At 50.3% G+C, this 15,475-nt stretch overlaps 1 protein-coding gene across 1 annotated transcript in view; it reads left to right on the forward strand.

Annotated features, from left to right (window-relative positions):
* The window catches only part of LOC147666124 (mucosa-associated lymphoid tissue lymphoma translocation protein 1-like), a 315,600-nt gene extending 312,416 nt beyond the window's left edge, over positions 1–3,184 (forward strand). The window contains exon 13 of the mRNA XM_086949286.1: positions 905–3,184. Within this exon, the coding sequence (XP_086805412.1) occupies positions 905–1,366 (462 nt within the window). The 3' untranslated portion in view covers positions 1,367–3,184. The remainder of the gene's footprint in view (positions 1–904) is intronic.
* The last annotated feature ends 12,291 nt before the right edge of the window (positions 3,185–15,475 follow it).

Genomic DNA, 15,475 nt, shown 5'->3' on the forward strand with positions numbered 1-15,475 from the left:
CGGCCCTTCACCCTCCTGCTGTCACTCACATTGTCTGAGTTTAATTTGACATGCCCCTTACAGTAGTGGCATAATCGTCATACTTAAAGGAGTGGGTGTCTCGGCAACTGAGATTCAAGTTACGACAAACCACTTGTAGGAGATTGAGGTAGCTGCAATTAATGTAACTACCAAGGTTAAGGAAAGGGAGAAATTAAAAATCCCAGTCATTCCATATTTTTCTGTACTTTTGTATAATTAGAACATTATTGAAAATTCATTTTGTTCTATGTGCCTCTAGCACTCTGGACCTCGAGTTCCCCACAGACCGCCAAGTATCATTCGATAAAGTCCACTATTGCAACATCTGGCTACATTTCTGCCGCCAGACAGCCAAAATAACTCAACTAACAGAGTGATGTTGTACCTTCACGACATTCGTAGAAAGTAGAGGGACTTCTCACCCCTGCAAATATAGCTACAGTACTGCAGAACCTGGCGCAGCAGCATGGAATAGGATTGCCATATCTCATGTTGCTAGTCTGTGGTCTACTTACTACAGATGTTTCCTTCGTTTAAGGTGTGTCCTTTATATACCACTTATTTCATGCTCCACCCTAACGCCTGAATGTACACCTGTCCTGGTTATCTACATATTACTTCTAACCAATATTATAGCAGCCAGGCCCAGGTCAACACTCTATAGTATGTAACTGTTTGATTACCCGCTACTAGTGACATGCATGTATGTAAATATTCTTTCAATTTAAAATAATTGCTTGTATGTTTTTCCTCAAAGTGTTGACTTATTTATGGGAGTTGGTATGTGTTGATATTTCTGCGTTAATTCATGAGTACTTTGCATCATGTGTTGCTTTTTATTTACATACATCTTTCTCTTTGTCTCGACCTTCCCTTTCCATAGGAGCCCTTACTCTTCACAGTTTGCCTGCACTATCAGTATGAAGGAATGGACGAGACTGTTGAGGAGACCAAGCAGGTGGATGTAGGCAAACCTCTCATTGCAAAACTGGACATTTACACTACCTTTAAAAGGAGCAGCTGTCTGCAAACCTGCCAAATGCCTCACAGCCCATGCAACAGCCATGCAGCCGGAGCAGCAGAGCCATATCTCCATGCACAAAATATGCAGTATTCAAATTCACACCTCAGTGTCTACCACCCAGTTCCTATTCCTGCATCAAGTGTCGCACAATCAGAAAATTGGCAGCACAGTGATTATACTAATGCGATGTTCTCAGGCCAAGGGTCCCCACATTATTCTATTTACTCAACTAGTCCAAACATCCCAGTAGAAACTACTGAAGAGATCAGTGATATGATCAACAGCTTTATGGATAGTGTTAGAGTGTCAGATTCTCAGTGAGATATTTCACTGTTGCTCTGGTGACTTGAGTTATAAAACCACTACACTATGAGGATCTGTAAGTGGGACATGCAATACTGTCATGTCAGCTAGCCATGCTCACTTTATACAGTCAATGCTATGTGCAAAATGTCACTGCTTATTATATTGAGCATGCTAAAGTGCCTAAACATTAAGCGTAAAGTTCCTATGTCACAGTTAATAATAAAGATGGTGCTAACTGAAACCTAGTAACAATGAATTACCTCTTCCTTCATCTTCCTCATCCCATTTCGTGATACGGATGATGATCAGAACCCCCTTCACAGAGGGAACTCTGTGCTCAGGCGCAGCTTCAGGCTCCTGATCAAGAGGTTATGGATTTTCTATGGACAGTATTTGACTCCATGCTGTGGACCCCATGCTTTTTCATAGGACCATAGAAGCCCTGCTTTTGAAGGCATGGAAGACCGATGAAACTGGTTGTCTGAGCTTTCTTATTAGGCGTTGTAAACTCATTTTGAAGATGCTTTTCTCCAGGTTCCTGAAGTCAATTCTATCCTAACCAGCAGGGCCTCCAAATTCTTTTTGGCTTCTGAAAAGTCTGACCTGGTTACTCCACCTTTACCGTTCAAACATTGCTGAAAGATTTTCAGTGTCTTTTAGAAAGATGACTATCTCACTGCCTTGTTGGATACAGCAGAACTCAAGACACGCTTAATTTCAGACATTAAATTTGGTCTTCTTTGGTCCTGTACCACTACTCTTGGGTGCCTTTTGCAGCTAGATGTCACCTCCAGAAAGACTTTCATGAAATGAAAGGTGGTCAGTATACTCTAATCACTTGCCTTCTCTTGGCACTAGCCTGTTTTGGCTTGAATTGAATGATCTAATCTAGAAGTCACCGGAGGAATGGACCATTACCCAGGCCTTTTGGGTAGCTCCTCTTCTATTCTGGTTCTATGTCCCTTGCCAAGCACTGAAGAGTTTCTAAAATGGTGTATCGGTTTTGTTTCCAAGCTTCTTTTTAGTTTCCAAACTTCCTCCATTATCAAGAATTAAGCGAGGAAATTGCTGGGTTTTTCCAGAACAAGGTGGAAGCCATCTTCTCAGTCTTTAAACACCTCCCGCAGGGAGAGACAGGAAACTAGATGATGGCAGTCAAGCAAGTTATCACCCCCTACCGCTTTCGATAAATTTGCCCCACTTTCTACAAATGATACAAAAACGCTTCTTGGCTCAATCAGATCAGGGTCTCCCTACGCCCCGTTTGGGCTGATCGGGACTACGGATACGAGCATCATGCTGGTCGGGACTTATCAAGGTTCATGACTCCAATATTATGTAGTGGTGGATCTGACTACGACTCTGTAGACTTTTCAGGAGAAGATATATTGGATTAGATGACACCTGGCAACAACTGTAGTTTTCTGGACGGCAGTAACACGAGGGCTTCTTCAGTACATTATAAAATAGCGACTTTTTCACTCACCATTTATTATTTTGTGATTGGTTTACAATAGCGCATGCCCACATGGGGGCTATATATGAATGTGAGTCCAGATTTGGGAACGACCGCCGCAGACCACGGATCAGTGTACTGCCACTATTGCCTTGAAAAAATCTTTTAGACGAAACACGTGTCGGCAAGTCGTATGCTGGGAAGTTTTAAGAATACTATTTGGACTAAAGATTATCAAGATTACCACATGCGTTGGATCCTTGTTTTTTGACGATTATCACTGTTGTTAATGTCATTTCTATTGCGTTGGAGTGGCTGCTATTGATACCCATTGATTGTAAACACTGGCTTACTGACTTATTAGTGACTGTAGGTGTGCTGGCCGAAGCCCTTTCTTTTGTACTGTTGCTTTATGCACACTTTGGTAGTACTACATACACCTTTGGGTAGTAGGTGTTGCTAGGGTTAATTGAGCACCCATCCTTTAACTCTGATTATTCTATTTACTACTTCCACGTCTAAACTACACTATTAATTATAGTGAGGCTAATGAATGTGCGGACGTTTCTCTTTCTAGAGAACGCTACTACCCATTTTTTGTAAAATTCTCCCTATGCCCCTGTCCAGTACCCGTGGTCAAACTAGCCCTGGAACCTATCGCCACCGCTCTCACATCCGTTTCCAATGCCATGTCCGAAACGGGAGACTTCCCCAATATTTGGAATATAGCTTCAATGCTTCCATTATTGAATAAACACAACCTCGATCCTAGGGACCCAAATAATTTCAGGCCAATATCTTGCCTGCCACTGCCGTCGAAGGTGGTTGAAAAAGTAATGAACTCCCAGCTGAGTGCCTTTCTTTATGAGAAACAGCAGCTAGATCCCACTCAATATGGGTTTAGAGAAGGGTACAGTCCTGAGTTCGCCCTTATAAATTATGCAAGCCCTTGATCAGGGAGGTGAGTTTGCACTAATCATGCTTGATCTCTCTGCGGCCTTTGACATGGTCCACCATGATCACCTGATGGATTGTTTGTTGGAGTGTGAAGTCCAGGGCCAGGCATGGAAGTTACTAAAACCCTTTCTAACCAGCAGAACACAAATAGTGTCCCTAGGGAAATTTTATTCCAAACCTTTCTCTCTGCCGTGTGGAGGACCGCAGGGGTCATCCCTCAGCCCTACCCTTTTTAATGTATACGTGGCACCCTTGGCCCCCCTGATAAGATCCTTTGGCTTCAGTATTACCTCATAGGCAGGCGGCACACAAATTGTTGTGTCACTGCTGCCAGGACAAGAATCAGGGATGAGCAAGAAGTTTCATGACTGCATGGAAGCAGTTAAAATCTGGATGACACAGAATTGCCTGAAACTAAACACAGGCAAAACTGAGATCCTTATGTTTGAAAATAAGGCCAATTTCTGGACCCCAAACTGGTGGCCGGTAGAACTGGGTACCCTCCCTAAACCTACGTGAAAGGCTACAAATCTGGATGTTATAGTGGATGCTAGACTGAACTTTGGGGATCAGATAAATGTCACGGGCTCCGCCACTTTTCACTCTTTTAAACTGATTAAAAAGGTTAAACCATTCCTTCCGTAAGACAGTATACAAACTGTCGTCTTATCCCTCATTTTATCACAGCTGGATTACTGCAACAGGCTTTACTTGAATATCCAAAAGCAGCGCCTAAACAAACGGCAGATCCTGCAAAACGCGGCAGCAAGACTTGTGACAGGTACTTCCAAGTTTGTATCGGTCACCAAGGGAATCAAAAGACTGCCTATCTGGAAACAGATGTGTTTCAAATTTTTATGTACAGTTTTCAAGTTACCACATGGCCTGGGTCCTGAATATTTGAAACAACGGTGTCAAAGGTACACTCCCAAAAGAACTCTGCGCTCACAAGGAGCCAAACTAGCGAGCGTACCACCCACTAAGAAAGCTACTTAGGGGGGGAAGAAGTTTAATCATCTGCGCGGCCAAGGCTTGGAATTACCTCCTTTGGAATCTGAGGAACTCCACTGACCTCCTCGTCTTCAGGAAATAACTTAAATCTTGGCTTTTTATCTTATAGAATTTCCCACTGACAATTTCCCTAGAAATCTTGATCTCAGAAGAGTTAGCTATCAACGGCAGGACACCCCAGGGTAACCGTTGCGCTTTATAAATGTAAATAACATAACATCCCAAGTCCAGGGATATTCACACTTTCCACCAAATGCTTTTGGTGCTCCTCATCTGAGGGCATGGGCAGCCTCATAAGCAACTGACGTCGGCACGCAGGAGTTGCGCCTGTAGGCCGTGCAAGTCATTTCCAGAGTGGAGTGGCGTCAGTGCGGAGGCTCAAGGTGATACCTTTTGGTGTGCAGAGGTACTGCTTAAAGGTTTGCAGAATCCATCTGATGCCTCGGGTGTATTCAAAAAGTGTGGAATCTGCGGCTAGGTTGTCTCTACCAGAAAAAGCATTTATCTAAGGCAAGCAACTTGTTCTTCACTGCATCCTGGTCTGCGCCTTCTTATGATGTCATTTGTTCGCCGTAGCTTTGTACAATTCACTTATGGATGAGGAAGATGGATGTGGAGGTAATGTTCCAATTTATTGCAGATAATCTTAATTACTCCAAGTACTATTCTTTTTTGTCCCAGTCATCTTACCACCCTCTCGTTCCACTTGACGTTCTCCCTTTGACACATTTGGCCCCAGATGGAGATTTTTTTACTTTGCTGGCTACGTTGGGTTTTGTCTGGTGTGAAGTGGTATAGGGCAAAGTGTGGGGCTAGAAAAAGTAGAACGGGAAGAACGACTTACTTCATGGGAATTCCTGAGTAAACAGGAATTCCCAGTCCCAGGAATTCCCAGTCCCAGTCTTGGCACATATGTAAAGACTGGGACGTGGAAGACTAGGACTTAGAATAATGTAGATTACCAGCAAGTAATTGGGATGCTAGTAGCTATTGTGTGTCCACATTGTAGCGGGGCGTTTACAAACATTTTCCTAAAAATTGGCATAGAAATTGTACAAAATAATATATCGCAAGGTATTGTGGGTAATTTCTGTCTGTTGTAGACTGTATAATGTGTTTCTTACAAATCAGTACCAGAGATTGGATCTTCCTGAGAAGTAATGTCTTCATATTTTTTAGTCTATTTTAGATGTTATATTTTTATATGAAATTATATATATATTTATAAATATGTATATTAAAGGAATACATACAGTAGCACTTGATACCTCTTTAAACGGTTACTGCTCAATTTGGGTGTATCTGTTCAGAGACAGAATTTTGATAAATATCATCATTGGGGAAGAGTGGTGAATACTCATAGGAAATGAAGGCCCCCAACTACAAACAGCAGCTTCAAACTCCAAAGCCAGTTGCAAAAAATGCCTCAAGTCACAGTGGTTTTGAGACTTACTGCCAACATATGTGAATATGCAGAGATGGAAGGGAGGCATTTTGTGCACCAAGCTCTGTGGTTTGAAGCTGATGACAGAGTCTTTTTGTTAACAAGCCATAAATAAGGGTATGCTGAGTTGTAGAGCATTTATATAGTCCTCTATATGCTGAGACGTCTCTAGATACTGTCTGGGGAAGAGGGATCATATGAAGAATGAGAGCAATAGAAGCTTGAAGTATATACACACACAAAATAAAGGCATTAATTCTCTCAGTATCACATAGCTAGAGGGACAAACTCATTGCTGTGGGTTCAGTCTTACGGGCACCCTTCAGTTTGGGCCAGCAAATGAACGCTAAAGAACACCACGATATTGGTGTGAATGTTGCACTACATAAGAACAATTGCATGAGACGTGCATAGCGATTTAGATTACAATAGGCAGCAGTCACTTAAAATATGCATGTTATCATAAACAAGCAGTCATCCTTTGAAGATGAATTATTTTATATTTCTGTATATTCTAAATGCATGTCTTACTGTTAAACTGTCTTATGATTGCTTAAAGTGCAAATATGTAAATAAAACTTTCTCTTATGACAAATCAACCATATCGCGCATCAAATTTTTTGGGGGCAAAATGAATCTGAAAAGAGGTGTGTGCGCATAAGTTGGCAGGTGTGTTTATCGACAGTTGCACACCAGCGGTGGCTCCTCCACTATGGCGGAGAAGCATTGCCCCCCCCATCCCAGGAAAAAAAAGAGTTAAACCTGTTATATTTTTCTTGTGCCTAGTCTTGGGAGCAGGACTAGGTCATAACAAGCTGGAGGGGGAGTGGTGGGCACAGCCTTCAATGAGTATGTGGGCTATGTCTGGCCACTAGTCCCAGGCTGGCCAAACCCACATGCACAGTGAAGCTCTTGTAGTGGGCTGGTCCCACAGGTTCTAGTGTAGATATGTAGACACCGTAGACCAAATCAGGTACATGTAGAAGGTGTTTATTAGTTCTCTCCAACCCAAGCTGCATTGCTGTGTTGGAGAGAGCAGGCACAGGCTCCCAGTCTGTCTCGAAGAGCAAATCATCCGCGCTCAAGCCAATCCTGAAGCTGCTCTCAATGGATGAGAGCAACTTCAGGATTGGCCGCAGGGAAGTCTGGGAGCCTGTGCCTGCCTGCAGCGGAGAGGAGTAGAAGAGAGCGATCCTGGAGGGCAGCAGGTACTTTTTTTGTCCCCATCCACTCCCCACCCCCTCCCTCGCCCGTCTCTTTTCCCTGACACAAGATGCTCCTCTTGCACACTTACAGTATCTGTGAAGAACAAAATATTGTTTCATGAGAGAGTTATTTAGCTCTCAAGTGCAAGTAATGCACGGGGGCCTTAGAGTAACCTTATTGATTCAGGCGTATCCCAGAGTTCACAGTAATTCAGTTATCCTCTACACTTGGTAAATCAACTCTTTTGGACTAAGCTTTTCCAAAATAATTTACAGCGGTGTGCATGTCTACGTCATAAATGCCTTAATTTTAACACAAAAGCATTGAATAATGCATTATAAGTAGGGTGTGCTCATCCCATTATAACCTGTTTGCAAAGGAGAGAAGATCATCTTGCATTGTCAGACATTCATTGCTAAAGCTTCACATATAATCTAGGTGCAACGGCCTTTCTTGACTTTCCCTCTAGAAAACTGAGTTTTTCTGTGGGACACTGACATAATTGTAGCAGGAGGCTTGTCCCCCCCCACCCCGGGTAGTTTTGGGGCAGTAGGGGGGAGGGGGAGTGCTGGGCACCAGGACAGGCTTTGGGCTGTTTGGGCTGGGGGAGGGCTCTTGGGCTGTCTTTGGGCTGGAAGGCTATTTTACTGGACATTTTGTGTCACTGCCCACCATTTGTGTGCAGTGACACAGCAGCCGGACTAGGCAGTTGGGGGACGAGTTTTTTGGAGTTCTTGTGTGTAGGCCAGGCTTGCGTCGGTGCGGAGGCGTTGTCAGGAGGATACACGGTGTGGCGGGACTTCCTGGTGATTTGTTGTCTCTGCGAGCGGTGGGCAGCGGCGATTGTTGGCCGGCTTTGCGGTGTCTGGAGCATGGCGGCTTTGAGGGACCCCCGGGTGCAGGAGGTGTTGCGGCTGCTGCAGGAGGCAGGCCGCATGGACGTAGTGCGGCCCGACCTTCAGGTAAGACCACTGCGGCGCGCTGCGAGCGGCGCCACGGCAGCAGTGTGGGCCTGTGAGCCTCCGCGGTCTCGGCCGCGGAAGGCTCCTGGCGGCGGGAAGAGGGGTGATGTAGATGGGGAGGGAGAGAACCGAGGCCACGCTGTGAGGCGTCGTGGCACGCGGGGGCTGGGGGGAGCGGAGGGAGGACAGCTAGCCTGGTGCTCGCATTTGTGGAAGGGGCATGGGGGTAGGGGGGCGGTCGTGGGGGGGGGAGCAGGGACCCGGGTTCTGGACGAGGGGAGATGGCAGTGGTACAGGCAGGGGTGGGGAATGAGGATCCTGGTCGTGGGGGGGGTCAGGTGATTGAGGCGGGGGGCCGCAAGGGCAGCAGGGGGAGGTGCAGATGAGGGGAGAGGGGGAGATTGCAGGGGGGCAGGGTCCCCACTACTGGTGGAGGAATCAGAGGTGGAAGAGGAGGGGGTTGGGGGAGGTTTGGGGGGAAGGTGGGTGGGGAGAGTGAGCTGGACTGAGGGTCCTCGTCTTTAGGGGAGAGGGGGAGCATGGTGGGCCCGAGCAGGTCTCCGTCGCCAAAGGGGGCGAGGGGAGGGGATGTGAGGGGGCAGGGAGGGGCCAGATACCGGGAGGGGGGGAAGGGCAGGGAGATGCGCAGGGGGGTGCGGGCTGAGTTGGAATGACGGGGCTGGGCGGGGCAGGTTGGGGGGTCAGCGGGTCTGCAGTGGTGGGATTGGGGGGTGGGGTGGGGAGCAGGGGGAGCGTGGCACCCGGCGAGGCGGCCATTCAGTGGGCTGGGGGCGAGGAGCACAGTGGTGTTGGGGGAGGAGTGGCGGGTAGGGAGGAGACGAGGGACCCTTTTACCCCGGCATGCTGGAATCCACCTTTTTTCCTTGGCAGAAGATGTTTACGAGGTGCTAGGGTGAGCAGCATGCGGCTCCGCTCCACCGAGAGGATGGGCCGGCTCTGCCTTGTACGGGTGGTTGTGCTCCACCATGGGACCACAGTGGACAGTGGCGGGACAGGTCCCCGCCAGCCCACCCCCCCGAAGGGTCGCCACGGCCGCCGGGGGTACGGGGGTGTCTGTGGAAGCTCATATTTCAGCTTTTGGTGCGAGTGCAGTGGTACAGCGAGGAGAGGATGTGGAGTTGTTGGATCTGATGCAGGTGTGTAGAGAAAAGGCGGGGTTGAGCCGGCTGGAGCCCTGGAGGGCGGCCGGGATTTACCTGGTGATGGAGTGGGGGAGTCTGAGGAGGAGGGGGCGATACGGGAGGAGGGGGGGTGATTGAGTAATCTTGTTGGCAGTGTGTTACAGGTACGATCAAAGCAGGACGCGCCCAGAGTGACGGCCCCCTCAGCTCCACTGGTTAGGCGGCGAGACCCGGCACGGACGCCGACCTTGACACCAGGTAAGGCGGGAGACGGAGTCGGGAGTGGTTCGGGCAAGCGGCGCTGTGCACAGGTGTCGGTGGGGACGGACACTGGAGGTGAGGAGGGGGGACGGCTGGTCAAAGGCCGGTATGTGAAGGACACAGGGGTAGGCACGGACGGCAGGGTGTCGTCGGGTGGCGGCGGATCGGGCGCTAGAGGGGACTCGGTGGCAGGTGGAGCGACGGCGGGGGTAGCCGCAGAGGGGGGGGGGGAAGACTTGTGTGGTGCCGGTGCCCAAACTCCCGTATATGGGGGTGACGAAGCTGCTAGGGGCGCACCTGTCGATAGCTACGAGGGAGAAAATCTGGAAGGGAGAATACATAGACATACTGAAGCTGTTGCACAGGGAGTTGACGTCCAAAGAAGGGTCTAAGGAGGAAGAGCAGGAGTTGGCAAGGCGCCCAAAAGTGCCATTGACGATTGACAATTGGTCAGCGACCTTTATAATATACGCCAGCGTCTATTGTGAAAAATTCCCGGATCGGTCCATAGCGCTGTTTAAGTACATGGGCGTGGTGCGGAGGGCGCAGGTGACATACGGTGGGTACGCCTGGTCACACTATGATGAGGAGTTCCGGGCGCATGGCGGCAGACCCGGAAGCGAAATGGGGGGAGCTGGATTCGGATCTATACCAGCAGGACGATGGGTGGGGCCAAGTTTGGTCGCACCATCTATACGGCCAGGGGTTTGCCGCTGGCCTCGAGCCCCTTTTTTGCCCGCCCCATCCGGGGGGTAGGGGTGGGACAGAATGAGTCGCACGGTCAGAGCGCGATCAGGGCCTGCTGGGATTTCAATAAGGGGGCGTGTGGGCGGACAGTGTGCTGTTTCCGGCACGAGTGCTCAAAGTGCGGGCGGCGTCACCCAGTGGTGCGTTGCTGGGGGTTCAGCTTACCGCCGGGGCAGCAGCCCACGACTGAAGGAGCGCAGAATGGAGGAGCGCAGGGGGGCGGGCGGGGAGGAGGCCGGGGTGGGGCGGAGCCTTGGGAAAAGCCTCATACGCTGGTTAGGCTGGAGTGGATGGAGCCTTGGTTGGCGGCGTATCCGCGGGTGGAGGATGGTGCAGTGTTGAGGATCGGTTTTCGGGAGGGGTTTCGGCTGGGCTATGAGGACCCGCGGATTGCGCGCTGGGCGGACAATCTGAAGTCAGTGAATGCCCATAAGGCGATTGTCCGGGAGAAGCTGTTCAAGGAGGTACGGGAGGGCCGGATGGTGAGCCCCTTTGCGGCACCTCCATTGCCTGGGTTGATCCTCTCCCCTATGGGGGTGGTGCCCAAGAAAGAACCAGGCCAATTTAGGCTGATTTGCACCTGTCTTTGCCCGAGGGAGAGTAGGTGAACGACTACATCTCGGCGGACCTTGCGTCGGTGAGCTACTCGTCAGTGGATGTGGCGCGGCGGCTAGTGTCGTGGGTCGGGCGGGGCGTTATGATGGCGAAGTGCGACATCAAGTGTGCATTCCGTTTGCTTCCGGTACATCCGGGGGATCACCAGTTGCTGGGGATTCAGTTCCTTTCTGGAGTGGGTTTTTTCCAGGCGCACAGGCTCTGAGACAGTGACGCACTACCTGGATGTCTTTTACCTGGTGGGGCGACCCCGTGCGACGGACTTCCAGCAGCAGCTGGACAGTTTGACGGAAATGTTGGGGGACTTTGGGGTTCCCCTGGCACCAGAGAAGATGCACGGTCCCAGCGCTTGGACGCCCCAGGGCAGCAATCGCGCTGTATAAATGCATTTTCATTTCAGTACGGTGTTGTCCTTTCTCGGTAAAGAGCTCGACTCAGCGGCCATGAAAGCACGCCTGCCGGAGGACAAGAGGGCGACAATGGTGGCTTTGGTGGACGTAATGCTGGCAAAGCAAAAAGTGATGGTACGAGAAGTTCAGGTCCCGCTGGGGCATGTTAACTTTGCGTGGTGCGGGCGGGCCGGACTTACTGTCAGAGGTTGGGTTTGGCACTGTCCGGTTTGACCCTGCCTCACCACCATGTGCTCCTATCGGTGGGGATGAAGGAGGATTTGTGCATGTGGCGGGCTTTCCTGGGACGTTTCAATGGGGTGCCCATGGCACCGGCGGAAGACTGGGAATGGGACGTCACGATGTACTCTGATGCGGCGGGTGTTGGCCGTTTCGGCTTGTATTGGGACGGGAGATGGTGCGCGGAGCAGTGGCCGCCGCGGTGGCAGGTGGGGGGGCGTAGTCTTGCTTTCTTGGAATTGTTCCCCTTGGTGGTGGCTGTCACGGTGTGGGCAGCCAACCTGGCGCACCAGAGGGTCTTGTTTCGGGTGGACAACATGTCCGTTGTGCAGGTGGTGAACAGGCAGTTGGTGCCCGACCCGCAGGTCTTGAAGTTGATGAGGGTGTTTGTGCTGCACTGCTTGGAGAATTACATTCTGTTTCATGCTCGTCACATCCTGGGAGTGGACAATGACATTGCGGATGCTTAGTCTCGTTCGCAGTGGGAAAGGTTCCATGGGCTAGCCACGGAGGCGGAGATGGTCAAGACGGCGGTCCCGATGGAGCTCTGGTCGGTAGGAGAGGCCGGGTCTTTCAGCTGGTAAGGGCGTCAGTGGCTGCGTCTACCTGGAAGGCGTACGTGCAGGCCTGGGAGGAGTTCTGGCAATCTGGTGCGGTGAGGCAAGAGGGTCGGTGGCAGCGTGAGGAGCAGGTGGTGCGGTTCATGTTGAAGTTGATGGACAAGGGTTTGTTGCGGGTGACGATCGTGGGCAAGTTGTTGGCGGTGGCGTTTATGGGGAAGCTGTGGTGGGGGTACCCCCCGTCGGCGGGAGAGTTGGGGGCTCAGTTGCTGGAGGAGTGGGAGAGAGAGAGGGGCGAAGGTGCGTCAGCCGATTTCGGTGGCATTACCTGGGGGGTTGATTGGTGCGTTGCCTCTGTGTGCAGGGATGGCTGAGAGACGGTTTTGTTTTCCACAATAATGTCCTGGCTGTTCTTTGGTGCTTTTCAGGTGTCGGATTGTTGGGTGCCGAAAGGAGGGCGGGGAATTCTTTGGGAGGATGTGGAGATACGGGACCGGGAGGTGGCGGTGCGCTTGCGACGCTCCAAGATGGATCAGCGGGGAGTGGGGACCTGGGTAGTGCTGGGCCCGGGAGGACAGGGGGTGGTGTGTCCCGCGTCGTGGGGATGGCAGTTGGTGGCGGATCAGTGTGCATTGGAGGAGGAGGTCTTTACTCGACGATGCAGCGGAAAAGTGACGGCGGCTCAGGCTCTGGGGGTTCTGCGCACGCCCTGGGGTTTATGGGTGCGGACCCGATGGCTTTTGGGACGCATTCCTTTTGGATCGGTGCGGCGACGGAAGCGGCATGGAGGGGGTGGGGGAAGGAGGAGATCAAACGGTTGGGGAGGTGGACATCAGATTGGTATCGGACGTACGTCAGACTGCGGGCGGGGGGAGGGGCGCTGTGAGTTTTTAATGTTCGCCCTCCTTACATGTGTGTCTTTACAGGTGCTGTGGCTGGGCCGGCAGCGGCGGTTTTGAATATCTATATTGTGGGACACTCCTTTGTCAAGAGGGCAGAAAGAGCTGAGTGGGACAGGCACCGAAAACTCGACTTGGATGATGGATTGTTCAGATGTCACTGGCGGGGAAAAGGAGGCATGCGTTGATGCCTTTGCTGAATAATGTGGTCGGGGGCGTGGGCCCGGATGTGGTAGTGATACATCTGGGCGAAAATGACCTGGTGCAGTGTAAGGGCTTAGCGCTGGTTAAGCAGATGAAGAGGGACCTCCTAGAGATTGAGGCAATGGGCGGGTTGTCACTTGATTTGGTCTGAGTTCATACCCCGGCGTTTGTGGAGGGGAGCTGTGCGCCCAGGGGCTATTTACAGGGCGAGGCGGAAGATTAACAGGGAGATGAAGGACATCTGTGCCAGGGAGGGGATAGGTAGAATGGAGCATCCCGAGCTTAGGTACGGGGCGGTGTATTTTTTCAGAGAGGATGGGGTTCACCTTTCTAAGTATGGGATGGAGTTATATATTGTGCAATTGAAGGAGGCGCTGGATGGTGCTTTAAGGGTGTACAGGTATCCGAGGGGGCTGGAGTCCTGGGGGGGGGGTCGAAAGTCTCTATGCGATTTTTGAGTGGCACTTCTCCTAGTTAAGGAAGGGAGGTATTTGCAGGAGGCATGGACTGTTGGTAGGTGGAGGGGGACACTGAGGTCATTTACAGTTGGTAGGTAGGGGGGATGTCTCAGATGGGTTGTTGTATGGTGTTGCAATGTTGGGGATCCGATTAAGGGGTGGGGTTGGGGGATTGTCAGGCAGTTGTTTATTTAGTGAGTTATAGTTTTGTGCGATACAGGCCAAGGATGGAAATATGTAGGGTGCACCTGATTCCAATAAAGCGGCCTTTAGCACACTATTCCTTTGTCTGTGGTCACTGCTCCACCCTCCCCCCTACTGGTGGGCCCCAATGGGGATTTGGGGGGAAGCGGCCGACCAGCGGGAGGCTTGCCCCCCCCCCCGGTAGGCTTGGGGCAGTAGGGGGGAGGGGGTGCTGGACACCAGGACAGGCTTTGAGCTGTTTTGGGCTCGGGAGGGCTCTTGGGCTGTCTTTGGGCTCCCTTTGGGCTGGAAGGCTATTTTACCTGACATTTTGTGTCACTGCCCACCATTTTGGTGTGCAGTGACACAGCAGCCGGACTAGGCAGTTGGGGGACGAGTTGTTTCCCACCCATCCTCCCTTTAAAGGGTTTTTTCTTTACTGGGGCATTTGTGGTAATTTCGGAGTAGTTTTGAAGGGGTTTTGCTGGAAGATGGTGCAGACAGTGGTTGGTTGGTCACAAGGTGACATTTGGTGGTGACGCTGGAACAGGTGCTGGAGCGGGGCTTGTGGGGGCGCTTCTCCTAGTTAAGGAAGGGAGGTATTTGCAGGAGGCCTGGACTGTTGGTAGGTGGAGGGGGACACAGGTCATTTACAGTTGGTAGGTAGGGGGGATGTTGCAGATGGGTTGTTGTATGATGTTTCAATGTTGGGGATCCGATTTAGGAGTGGGTGTGGGGGATTGTCAGGCAGTTGTTTATTTAGTGAGTTATAGTTTTGTGCGGCACAGGCCAAGGATGGAAATATGTAGGGTGCACCTGATTCCAATAAAGTGGCCTTTATCACACTATTCCTTTGTCTGTGGTCACTGATCCCCCCCCCCTACTGGTGGGCCCCAAGAACCAACATTTTGACAGCACTAGTTCAGTCTTTCCGAATCAGATCCTACTGGATGTTGATTGCACACCCTTATGCTTAAAGGCTAAAGTTGATTTATTTGGAATATTAAAACTCTCAGAAATCCAGCAGTACCAGACACAATTAAAAAATGTAAAAGAAAAAATATATATATGTATGTAGCACAGAGAAGATAATATGCTTATACATCTGGCGTTGTTCATCTTTTTCCTTTTTTTGTCGAGTGCAGTACTGTGCTGTAGTCCATCCTTAAACCAAGTATCAAAACATGCTCTGAAACAATCTAACACAGGAGAAAGTAATAATCGTTAATTATGCTTCTTCCTAGAATTGGTCTAAAAAGTGAAGAAACTTTTTAAAATGTGAGTTTTTGTAGAGTTCGCATAACATTTACTTTTTGTTGAAGTGGCAAACCTGGGAAATGTGGACCTTAGGCCAAAAACCCAATCTAAAATGTGTCATCAGCCTCTTATA

The sequence above is a fragment of the Lissotriton vulgaris genome, unplaced genomic scaffold, assembly GCF_964263255.1.
Source record: "Lissotriton vulgaris unplaced genomic scaffold, aLisVul1.2 SCAFFOLD_1362, whole genome shotgun sequence".
In the NCBI taxonomy this organism is placed as follows: Eukaryota; Metazoa; Chordata; class Amphibia; order Caudata; family Salamandridae; genus Lissotriton; species Lissotriton vulgaris.